At 34.2% G+C, this 13,412-nt stretch overlaps 1 protein-coding gene across 1 annotated transcript in view; it reads left to right on the top strand.

Moving 5' to 3' along the window:
- Nucleotides 1-13,412, top strand: part of farp1 (FERM, RhoGEF (ARHGEF) and pleckstrin domain protein 1 (chondrocyte-derived)) — an 80,613-nt gene that overhangs the window by 6,376 nt on the left and 60,825 nt on the right. The window contains exon 2 of the mRNA XM_051889313.1: nt 5,433-5,622. Coding sequence (XP_051745273.1) covers nt 5,449-5,622 — 174 coding nt within the window. The 5' untranslated portion in view covers nt 5,433-5,448. The remainder of the gene's footprint in view (nt 1-5,432; nt 5,623-13,412) is intronic.

Below are 13,412 nucleotides of genomic sequence, written 5' to 3'. Positions count from 1 at the left end.
TTTTTTTTTTTTTTGCTTTTGTCAGTCATTATTAACCAATACCTGGCTGTATTGTTGGTTGATAACCATGCCCAGTTGGTCTGTGTTAGTGATAAATGTACTATACATATGGCAAGTTTTGATATTTTGCTAACTACCCTTGTTTGGTTGAGTATAGTGGTTAGTGATGTACTGATATATCAGTCAGACAGATTAATCAGCCAATATTTGGCCAATTAACAGTATTGGTATAACTAACCCATGTGTGAGTTCAAAAATGTACCGACAACCTTTTAAGTGGATGGTACTTTTTTTTAAATCAACTCTTTGTTCAGAAAGTTCAAAGTTGTGAAAGTGAATTGTGTAAAATAAGTTGTTTTTATTATTATTAATTTATTAATATTTTTATTTTTTAATAAATACATATTTTTATTAATTTGAGTAAATTGTGTTGTTATTTTTGTTATTTTCTATTTATATTTATTAATCTAAATAATAAATAAATAATTAAACATGCTTTTTTGTTAAGTAAATTATGTAAAATAAGTTGTTTTTATTATTAATTCATTATTATTTCATTATTTATTTTTAATAAATAAATATTTGAATAAATTGTGCAAAATAAGTTATAAATAATATAAAAATAAAAAAAATAATATTATAATCTAACCATTAATTAATTAATCTAAATTAATTAATAATCTAAATAATAAATTAAACATGCTTTTAAAGTTAATTGTGTAAAATAATTTGATTTTATTATATTTATAATAAAATATTTACTTATTTAGATTAATAAATAAATATTTATTATTTATTAATTTATTATATAATTTATAATTTATATTATAATTCTTATATATTTATAATTATAATTGGTTGGTATTTTTATTAAAGTTATTGTGTAAAATAAATTGTTTTTGTTTTAATTTTTTATTTATATTTTATATTTATATTTAGTTATTTATTATTTAGATTAATAAAACATTTTTACTTTTTTATTAAGTAAATTGTGTAAAATAAGTTATTTATTATATTTATAATGATTTATTTACTTATTATTTAGATTAGATAAATAAATATCCATTGTTAGTTTTTTTTTAAATTATTTTTATATTGTATTCAATTTTATGTTAGTTATTAGCCCTGAAAAAATATTATACACCATCATTTTCTGAATCTCCTTTCTGAATAAAATGACATTTTCTTCGTCATCTTATATCACAGGTAAGCCCAGGTCATGTGTTTGTTACAGTGAACATCTCACGCTTCCTTGTTCCCTTGATGAACAAAGCCTTGTAAATGTCTGATAAGCTCTATTTATCAGCCCTTAACCTCATCTACTGTAGTCACTGACATAATACCACAGGATAGACTCCCAAACACAGTGGGATCAGTGATGTATGGTTGAGGAGATTCCAGTGCTGGGGTGGGGGGCGGTTCTGACTGTGTAAATGCAGAAACCCCCTCATGCTTGTTAACCTGTTGTGACTTGTCTCTAGCACACATCTGAGCGCTGGTGAAGAATGGAATTCTTTGGGAATCAGATGAGAGTTCAGTGTCTGGATCAGAGAATCAATCATTGCTGGAATGTGTTTGTTTATTATTGCTCCAGTTAGTGTTACTGAAGTAATCAAAACACTGAGCATTGAGGTTTAGTCTTCTTTGCGTCGTCCTGCAGTATTTGTCCATTTTTTTTAAATTATTTACAACTTAGAAAAGATATATAATTTTACAAATTAATTAATGTGTTACTTGCTGTTTCTTTGCAATTATTTGTGAAATTTACTAGCAATTTATGAGTGAACTGTTTCAAAGTAAATCCTACACCATTTGATTCAGTGTGTCTGATAGAGTTGCATGATTGTGAATTAATTGAGAATCACGATTTATTTGTTTAAAATAGAGTACATGATTCACTAAACAAAATAACTTAATAATTTACTAGAGGTTCTGACAATGTTAATTGCTGCAGTCTATTTAAAAATATTTAATTAATTTGAAATATATATATATTTTAAATTCAGTCACTTCATTTGTTTCATTACTGGATAGATCAGCATTTTTGAATGAATCTCTTAAATTAATGATTCAATGACTCATTAATAATGACTTCACTTGTTTCATTACTAGATGAATTTGCATTTTTGAAAGAATCTCTTGAATGAATGATTCAGTGACTCACTTATAAAAACTACTTGTTTCATTACTGGATGAATTAGCGTTTTTGAACAAATATCTTGAATGAGTGATTCAATGACACTCATAAAGACTTCACTTGTTTCATTGCTGGATGAATCAGCATTTTTGAACGAATCTCTTGAATAAATGATTCAATGATTCACTCATAAAAGGACGCATCGGCGCTGCACAGACGGATCGTCATATGACATCAAAGTGCTGCAAGACCGATTCAAAAGCAGAGGTGTAGTATTGTCTCCAAATGCTCTCACGGTACTTTGATGTCATACGCCGATCGGTCTGCGCAGCACCGATGCATCTCGAACAAGCCTAAAGACTTCACTTGTTTCATTGCTGGATGAATCAGCGTTTTTGAACAAATCTCTTGAATGAATGATTCAATGACTCACTCATAAAGACTCATTTCAATGCTGGATGAATCAGCGTTTTGAACAATTAAATGATTCAATGACAAATACATTTTTTAACAGTCACTTGTCACCACCTACGGGTGTAACGATGTAACTGATACAATCTTTATTTGACTCCTCAAGTAAGTTACTTTCAAAAGGTGTTTTACTCTATTTAGATCGCTACCATAGACATCAGTGTTTAAATCTGAACTATAACCGTTTATCCCAGTACAGTATCCCACTACTGTGATAATTTGAATTATTGTAACACAGAAATAATAATACGGTGTGGTTTGTGAAGCTGTTTCATACCTATACATGACAGCTGCTCTCTCTGGCTCTCTCTAAATGTTTGCTGTAATCGTACTTGTCAAAGAATTAATAGACAGCCAAATCGTTGTCGTTTGGGTGTTTGGGTGTTTGAATCGAGATCTCTATCTTTTAAATATTAATAATGCAGCTCTAGGGTCTGGTATTTTTAGATGAACTAATCTTTGTGTCATTTGCATGCTCTGTATGCAGAATTGAATCATGATCCTTTGCTTTGTCATGCAGCAGTGCCGTTTTTCACTTGTCATGTTTGTTTACCGTAGCCTATGTAAATCCCCTGTGTTGAGTAGACACGGGAAAATGCTACTGTACATGTTCGTTTGTGCTGTACTACTGAGAGGTCTTTTTTGAAAGATTGAAAGTGTTGTATCCGTGGCAACCACTTTACATTGTCATAGGAGAAGCTTTTTAGTGGCATGAGCTGAGCGGATAATTGGTCTCTCATCTCTCTTTGATACAGAAGCACAGTTTTTACGTTTGATTATCCAGTGAGGCATATGTGTTTCCTTAGATTGGGAAGGGAAGTGTTTTAAGGCTGTCATTAGCCTCAATGGTGAAGTTTGGCCCATTTGTGATTCCCATAGTAAATAATTCTGTGTTTGAGCTATATGTGTTTTTCATTGGTTGATATCTGAGAGCAGACTGGTAGATACCTGTTATTTATTCAGAAAACAACTCAGCAACATCAACGCCAGAACATTTGCCAAAATGCAGAGAAGGAAAGACTATAAATCTTCGGTTTATGATTGCTGTTAACAGATTGATGTTCACAGAAATGCTCTATTAAAATTTTATCGAATAACCCTTTTAATGAAGGTAAATGAGGCTCTGGGCTGGTTCCTAACCGAGGAGGCAGCTCTCCGAGTACTACGCACAGAAGTGGGACTTATTTTGTGGTGTTTACTTTAGAGACAAATATAATTCTGCTGAGTTCCTTATAATTTAGACCCTTAAAATGTAGTCATTTACAGCCATTATGCTTTTCTCCTTCACTGAATTCACCTTAAAAGGCTTTGAGTATTCCGGAGGACGTCCGTAAGAGGGTTTAGATGTAAGTGGGCAAATTTGCATTTCATTAAGTTCTCAGTTCCTCAGAAAGATGGGTTAGCATGAGGAACGAACTAGTAAAAGATGTACCTTAGTTTCCATCTTTAATGAAAATTTCTTTTATAACATGCTTCAAATCATATCTCCCCATTTAGTTAGTTAAAGTGGAGGTCTATTCAAGTACACAAGCTTATAATCCAGTCATCATGTTGGAGGTGCAGTGTGCGATCAGGTTCTTTAGGGTTAGAAATCCCTGGATTTAATGCCTCTAAACCCTTCCTAATGATTTCCTAAATCCTTGAACTCAGCGTATTTCAATGGTGAGAGATGGCGGGCCTATTGTTTGATTTTAAGCCGTCACTACAGTAATAAGGATTTGATGAGTTTGGATGAATCCACGTGTTTCCTATGGGATGCTCCCATTGGAATCGTTGTGTCCTTTTTATTGTATTTATGTCCATAATGTAAAATATTTCACCTGCAGTTGGATTCTGGTGCAAAAAAGAAATTCTTCATTATTGCATTCTTCATGTGTAGCAAATATATAAGAAGTGGTTTAACATTTTTTGTGAAAGTATAATAATTATATCCGGACAGAATTTAATTTCTCAGAGATGAAAAACAGTAATGTGCTCCATCCATCCATCCATCCACCTACCTACCCATCCATCCATCCATCCATCATTTTTAAATAAAGTCCATCCATCCATCCATCGTCATTTTAAATAGTTCATTAATCCATCCATCCATCCATCCATCGTCATTTTTAAATAAAGTCCATCCATCCATCCTTCCATCAATCCATCGTCATTTTTAAATAGTTCGTCCATCTGTCCATCCATCCATCGTCATTTTTTAAATAAAGTTCATCCATCCGTCCGATGGGCTTAAAACAATAAAGTATGTCTGTGAAACAAAATGTTTTATTAAATGTTTGTTCTAACCCTATTTTTTTTTTTAATTGCATTTTAGTTTTTGCATTTTGTTGCATTGCATTTCATTGCATTTCATTGCATTTTATTGCATTTTATTGCATTGTATTTACCTTTGCGTTTACAAATTTGCCAGACCTGTTGCCGTCAGGTTCATTTGTATGGTTCTCTTCTTTACCAGTGGTTGTTGTTGTTTTTAGCTGGTTATAACTAACAGCTGTGTTTATTTGGATAGCTGGCAGCCAGGCAGAATGAGAGTTAACATCAAGACGTGTGTGAGAAATTGCCATAGCAGCACAAGTAGTTTACTGCAGAAATATACATTTCAGGAATCATAAATCATCCTTGGCATTTTCCAGGGCAGCACAAGGTTGGAATTCCAGCTGCAAAAAAGGAAAACAATGTCAGTGGCCTGTGTGATCACCAAACCAGCCTTACAGAAAAGTGCTGTGGAGATACCATGGTGCAGATTCTGTGTTTAGGGTTATTATTGAAGTGTTTGCAAACTTTTTGGCCCTCATATAAATGTTCAAATGGTTTCTGTTGTCAGGTGGGTTTGCAGCAGTATGGTGGAGCCAGAGGAGCGGCCCTCTGTGGCGGGCCAGAGGCTCGGGGCCCCTGAGAGCATGGGCATCAGCACACTGGAGCCCGGCCAGCGGCCCCCCACCATGCCACCCGGCAGACAGATCTCCATCCGGGTCCAGATGCTGGATGACACTCAGGAAGTCTTTGAGGTTTCGGTAAGGCACCGTTTGCTTTCTACTTTATTTATTTATTTATTTATTTTATTTTATTGCATTTTCCTCATTCTATTGCATTGCATTGTATTTTATTGTGTTTTATTGCACTTTATTTTATTTTATTGCATTTTATTATTGCACTCATTTATTTCACCATATTGCTTTTTATTATATTTTAATTAATTGCATTTTATTTTATTTTGCTTTGTTTTTGCATTGCATTTTGCTTTGTTTTTGCATTGCATTTTGCTTTATTTTATTGCACTTTATTTTCTTTTACTACACTTACTCATTTTTACCTTGTTGCATTTTATTGTATTTTATTTAAATTTTATTGCATTTTATATGAAAATTTTTTTTTTTTAAATATTTTTATAATTGATTCCAAGACAACGTAGTGGACAACGTAATGAGGTCACGTGACAACAGTGTAGCATACTATTGTTTGAATTGTTTGTTGCATAAAGCATACTAATTTGTGTTATTTTTTTTAAAAAAAGAGTAGGCGGTAAGCTAATTTTCCATTTCGAGCACAGCCCAGGTTTAATTGTGTGGTAAAAACCCTGCAAAGATGCTAAAGCGTCTGCTGCTTTTCCCCTCAAGTTTAGACTCTTTTGTGTTCACTTGCCCTCTCGTTTCGTCATTTAAGCTCCGTGGGGAATGGTAATGATGTTAAAAAGCTCAGTCTTGTTCACTAATGAGAAAATGCCCTCATTGATCGTCACCAAGGGAGCCATAAGCTCCTCAGGCATGTTGGGTAAGTGAAAAGAAGAAGAAATCCATCAGAATTCATGACTGAGAGCTCGACAGGAAAATATAACATATAATATTAACCCGTACTGAAGTAAAAGCAGTGAGGAAATGGACAGCTGCTCATTCTGTTATACCTGACTCTTTGTTCCTCTGGTTTGTGATATGTATACGGGCCGTTGGAGACACGCCCTGCCCTCCGGTGATGCCCTGTGGGCCGGTTGTTGACGATCATGCGCCACCTGACACAGTTTTAATCGCGAGATAAGGCCTATAAAAGCGCTGTGCTCTGTTTTGTGGCCGTCTGTGTTGAGAAATGCCTCGAGGTGGTTCAGTAAACACTGTCAGTCTCGCTTAAATTGATTTTTGGTTTCCTGAGGTGATCAGTCTCCATCCAGACTTGACACCTGACTTGTGGAGAATGGATCACCTGCAGTTTCATTTCATTTGTTGTCGACCAGCAGGGCTTTTAGTTTGGTTTACCTGGCTTGATGCTTCAGCTCGGTGTTTGAATCAGTCGAAAGCTTAATTTGTTTCCATTAATCGCTGATTGTAAACTCAACTTACAATTGTATGTAGCATTTGATTATATTATACTTGAAAGCTGAATATGTGATTTTGAGATCTGCATCAGTCAATAAACCTCCTAACCATGTCCATATAAGTGTTATAACTAACATTTTTGTCAGTTATAAAATCTACCAACAGTCTTATGAATAAATAATGATGTTTTTCTGCTTTCAAATAATTTAAATAAATTTCTGTTATATGCTAAAAACCTCCCCAAACATCTAGGAAAGACATCAAGAACACCCTAGCAAAAAATAAACAGTTCAGTATGTGTCTATTATTATAACAGCCACCGTGCTTGATAGATATATTGGCATCAGCCGTTGAAAACCCATTTGATTTTACGGCTGTCATTAGCCACTCTCACTAGTCGTGTGTATTCATAGCTGATGTGAGGGAAGAATGCGGCTCTTTTCTTCTTTTTCCCAGAAAAATCCTTGAACAGCTGCTTTCCGACTGAGCCATAGAAAAGCCACTGCACTCTTCTCCAGATCTCTAAAGTGAATCTGACAGCCTGAGCCGCACGTCACCTCACACACCTGCTACACTGCACACCCTCTTTGGGCAGGAATTAATAATGAAATGGATAAAAAATGATGAAAGACTTTATCTGTCCCCCAAAGGCCAGAGGTATAAAATCATAAATATGTATCATACGCTTGTGACTTTGTGGAATCAGACTCTCTCTGTGTGTGTATTTGTGATGGAAGGTTTCGTATTTTATACACGTTGAGGTTCCTTTTTATGGAGAATTACAATTTCCTGGTAATTTACTCACCCCCATCTCATCCAAGATGTTCATGTCTTTCTTTCTTCAGTAGAAAAGAAATTATGGTTTTTGAGGAAAACATTCCAGGATTTTTCTCCATATAGTGGACTTCACTGGGGTTCAACAGGTTGAAGGTCCAAATTACAGTTTCAGTGCAGCTTCAAAGGGCTCTACATGATCCCAGACGAGGAATAAGAGTCTTGTCTAGTGAAACGATCTGTCATTTTCTAAAAAAAAATGCTAATTTTGCACTGCTCTGTGATGCGCCACGCATCACATTGGAAAGGTCACGCGTGACGTCAGCAGAAGTACTGCGATAGGGCGAAAAACTCCATCTCATTTTCTCCTCCAACTTCAAAATCATCCGACATCGTTGTTTTACCTTTTTTTTGTAAAGGCCGTTTGACTTAAGGGGCTTTCAAACCGAATTTTACTAGGAACTCCGTTATAGGAACTAGCCACTAGGATAGTTCCCCGAGAACTAATTTCTCCCCAGGGGCATGTTCCTAGTTGCATTTGCACCGGCAATAGGAACTATGAAGCAGCCAACAGTGGCATCTTTAAGTGTGGCATTTACAAACACTAAAAACCGGTGAATGGAGGATGCCGTGATCGGAGCTCTGTTTGTTGTGTGTCGTGGGTTTCGTGATAACAGAGATGGAATGTAAACGCATAATTTACACGGCTGAAAGAGCAAAAGTGGGGCTAAAAGACAATCTCCTATGACAACTTTCAATATTGCATATGATCGAGGTGGAGAAAATAACACAACCCTGCAGACAACAGGTAAATGCCATTATCGCTGTTTTCTATGTTCGTGAAGTAAATATGTTTGCATGGCTTTTTAAAAATTCCGGGTGCCGGTGTTTGACATGCGTTTGACCAATCAACGTACACTTACGTCACTGATAGTTCCTATAGTCCTGTTTTAGACCCTACTCTGAAGTAGGAGCTAATTTAGTTTCCCCAAAAGGAGTTCCTAGAACTAAAATCGCTCCTAGTTCCTGCGGTGCGAACACTGAAAAATCCAGGTACTTCAACCAATAGTTCTAGGAACTATGAAGAGGTTCCTCCGGTGCGAAAGCCCCTTTAGTCTTTGCACGGTCGCTTTGTAAACACTTGCTCAGTACTTCCGCCTACATCACGCGTGACCTTTCAGAAGTGATTACGTAATATGTGGCGCATCGCAGAGCAGTGTATGTATGTGTTTATATACACACACACATACATATAAACACTTGGAATAAGATGCACTTATGAATCATCCACAATAAGACCAAACGTTTGATTTCATGCTGACTCTGTAAATTTGTTATTTCTGTTGTTAATCTGAAAGTTCACTATATATTTGCACTGTTGAGCAAAATAGGAGCAAAGGAAGCTCCCGGAATCATTTAGATAAGACGACCTGATGGTTCTGAAGTTTGATCTATGTTGGAAGGATGTTGTTGGCTGAACTTCTTTAGTCTCACTGACCGGAGCATGCTGGGATTGGAAAGGGCTGATTTCCTGTGGGAACCCAGAGCTTCTTTGAGGGTTTGTGCTGAGAATGATTTCATACTGGTGTCGACTAGAGTTGCTAGTGCTGGCGTGTTTAGATGAACATGTTTGTTTCACTAAAGTTACATCTTTGCAATCGACATAATACGCTGGCTTTCAAAAGTTAGAGGTCTGTAGGCTTTTTAAAAATGTTTTTGTTTCTGCTCACCAAGGCTGCATTTATTTTATCAAAAATACATAAAAAATTATGAAATATGTTTACAATTTAAAATAACTGTTTTCTATTAGAATATTTTAAAATGTAATTTATTCCTGTGATCAAAGCTGAATTTTCAGCATCATTACTTGTCACATGATCCTTCATGATCCTTCAGAAATCATTCTAATATGATGATTTACTGCTCAAGGAACATTTCTGATTGTTATCAATGTTGAAAACACTTGTGCTGCTGCTTCAAATTTTTGTGAATTTTTTTTTTTTTTTGTTTCAGAATTCTTTCATTAATAGAAAGTTAAAAAGAACAGCATTTATTTGAAATATAATCTTTTGTAACATTATACATTTTTCAATTTAATGTGTCCTTGTTAAATAAAAGTTTTAAAATCGAGCCAAGAGCCTAATGTTACTGCTGGTGGTCCTCATGGCGAGGGTTGTCATCATCATAGTGCCCTGCTGCAGCATTCAGGATATCCTGTTTGATGGGATCTCAATAAGGAAATCCCAATAGTCCTGGCACAGTTCCTGTTTCTAAGTTCACATACAGATCACAGAATTAACAAGGTTTTGTCATCATAGGATGACATATATTAGATTTGTATTAAACCTTTTCACAATCCAATAGAATTTCAGCCTTTTTTAATACCATACATGGGTATTTTTGGACGTGCTACAATATCAGATTAGTATACCTTTTTATTCAGTCTTTGAACATGGTATATAAAATGCCAAATCAGCACAGGTTAAAAGTGTTAAAAAGTGTCCTCAGGCTGTTTTCATCTCATAATTATTTATAATTATTCTGCATGCATAATATTTTAAGCTATCCGGTTATGGAATTACTCTTATTTAACTCTCTATTTTTGTGTTAGTTGGCAATTACAAACCCACAGTACAGCAACGGCTCATTGTCTAAATTGGCTTAATGAGGGTGTTTGACAAAACTGCAGCTTTTCCAGCAATAGCTGATTCAGAGATATAAACATTCAGTCTGCTTGCACAGCTCGTTTTGAGTTAACCATATTAGGCTTTGGTAAAGGGCAGCTGTAATGAACTCTAACCAAGACAGTTACACATGGGTTGTGTGTAGTTATGCTTTCTAGCTAATGCTCTGGTTTGTTGAAAAAGAGAGAAAATGCAGAGTATTCCTATAATGGAGGGTGTGTCATGATGTTTGGGGATGTTATTGGATGCTTGGAGTCTGTGGTTTCCTTCTTCATGCAAGACTGTCATTTAGAATTGAGAAAAAAGAGGTATGGTATACAGACTGTATTTTTAAGACAAAAACATTGGCCTCAGATATTTTTACATACATTGATGAATCTCATGAACATGTCCACGTCATATTTAACCCCAAAATATACAATCAAAAATAAGAAATTATATGTTGCATAAAGACAGCAAAGTACGTTTTTGCAGTGTGACTTTCTTGAGGATTATGCACTTTTGAATCCCTAAATTCTCATTATTATTGTCATCGTTCTTATGATGTTATTATCTAGAAACATTAATGATATATTATGATTGCAAAGTGCAATTGTAATTTGGTAGTGTTTAGTATATATTATGTTTGATTTATGTTTTTAATATTATGATTTTAGTGGAAAAAAAACAGGAAGATTTGTATTACTGTATTACAGTAATAAGAATTTAATTGAAATGTGCTTAATTATCATAGAAATAAATTGTCCTAAAAATGAATATTGTTTTGAATTTTTTAAAATTATTCTTAGTTTATATATATATATATATATATATATATATATATATATATATATATATATATATATATAATATTATTCACAGAGAAATTCTCCCATATATTTAAAAAAATGTTTTTATATATTTTATTAATTAGGATGACAAATAACTAAATTTCATAAAGAGATTCTCCCATATATTTTTACAATTTTTAAAAAATAATTTTTAATTGTTATTTAGGATGACAAATAATGAAATTTTGTAGAGAGATTCTCCCATATATTTTTAAAATACATTTTTATAATTTTTATTTTTATTTAGGATGATAAATAACTAAATTCCGTAGAGAGATTCTCCCATGTTAAGGATAACAATCTAGAATCAACATTCCAAGTATTTCAACAAAGTAAAGAAGGATTTCTGCTTGGTGCTTCTATATAAGTTGCAGTTTTCTGTGAAGATTCACAGTGAAAACTGCCTCTCTGCTCTCCCAGATTGTCCAACAGGAAGAGACACGGCCCTTACAGGAAAGCCGGCACACAACACGGACACGGGCTTGGGCTCACATTGTGTGAACCAAATTAGTTCTTTGCCATTTGCATATCCAGATTGTCTTGCTATCTGAACATGTTGCAGCGCTGACATTATTTACGTCCACTGAGCGTAGCTGATGTTTTACTTCACTACCTTTCAATTTGAATTTTTGGAGCGAACGGCCATTCAGAAGCTCTGAAGCTTCACTTTAGTTTGGCTCTTTTGTCAAGGTTTATTTCTTATTCAAAGAATTCATTTTTTATTCAAAGAATTACCCTGCAGTTGTGTTGTCGGTACAACTGAGAGAATTTCATGGTCTGATCGCTTTTATTTCATTCCCTTAAATTAACTTTTTTGGGTTATATATAATATGAATATTTTCTCAAAGTTTTATTTTCAGTAACAGAATTCAAAGTGGTCTATTTTATGTACAGTCAAACCAAAATGTAGTCAGACAGTAGTCAAGTGCTAACCCATGAAAATGTACTGTACTTGTTAAATGAAATAAATATATAAATATTAATATTAATGTATTAATTATACCTTAATTTATATAGTGCATCAACTAACCAAAAGATACAACTTTAAAATGTAAAAATGTTTTAGTAAATGTAGAAAAAACTATTGATATGGATTTTTGCCGATAACCGGTTGTTCCAGCAATCGGTTATCGGTGTTGATTTAATCGGAAAAATAAATTAGTCAATCTCTAATATATATATATATATTATTTAATGACCAATGCTGATATTTGGAGAACATGTTGGCTTATATAATGCCTCTACTTAATGGATATACAATTTACTGATGACAGATTACAAGTTTATTTTAATACAATAATAATAATTAAAATAATACTTGGAATTGATAACGCAGACCATCACAATTAACTCAAATTTGCCAAAAACTGGTTTATTAAACATCTATTTCATAACATGGAATAACTCCTACTTAATCTTATTGTCTAATTATTAGTTTATTTATTACTCACGTAAGGCATGAAATCTACGTTCAATTTGTGCATTTTCATCTAACAACAATGTTTATAGTGTTTGTTCACCTACAATGAATTTCTGAAATGTCCCGTTGAATGTTTTGAACATCGTTTAGAAGATGTTTTGTGACATTTATAATAGTACTGGTAAAAAATAAGCACAATTTATGTTTGCAAATCATCTGGAAAACACAACGCTGTGTTTGTATTGTCGAAATTCCCTCAGCAGTGCTAAATCGATTGTGTTTCTAGTAATGGCATCTGTCAGTGGTGTTACCTGATCATCTGTGAGTGTGTGTGTGTGGATGTGGTTATGTAGACGCAAGTCCTCTGAGACAGAAAACCACTGTAGTAGCAGCATCTCACAGTCTGAATAATTCACACGGGCAAAGGTGCATCTGATGTTACACGGTCACAGTGAGGCTCACATCCTGTCGGACAGGGACATTTACTGGCTACACTGAATCACAGAGGCTTCGAGTGTCAGTACACACACAAACATGTTCAAAATATCTGTGATACCATAGCAACAGAGAATCTAAAGATGCACTAGATTTGATAGTGTTCTAGCTAACGCAAGTCTGTTGCATAGTAACTGAATCAGATTTACACAAAGTTTGGGGTTGGCAAGATTTTTAAGATGTTTTTGAAAAAAGTCTCTTGCTCACCAGCACTCAAAATGTTGAATTGTTGAATTTACTTAAAAAAGCAGTGTCAAGTGGGTTCCACGCAACTATATTGAGTAATTTGTACAA

Source organism: Ctenopharyngodon idella, chromosome 1 (genome assembly GCF_019924925.1).
Source record: "Ctenopharyngodon idella isolate HZGC_01 chromosome 1, HZGC01, whole genome shotgun sequence".
NCBI classification, from domain to species: domain Eukaryota; kingdom Metazoa; phylum Chordata; class Actinopteri; order Cypriniformes; family Xenocyprididae; genus Ctenopharyngodon; species Ctenopharyngodon idella.
This window is presented reverse-complemented; position numbering and strand designations above follow the sequence as displayed.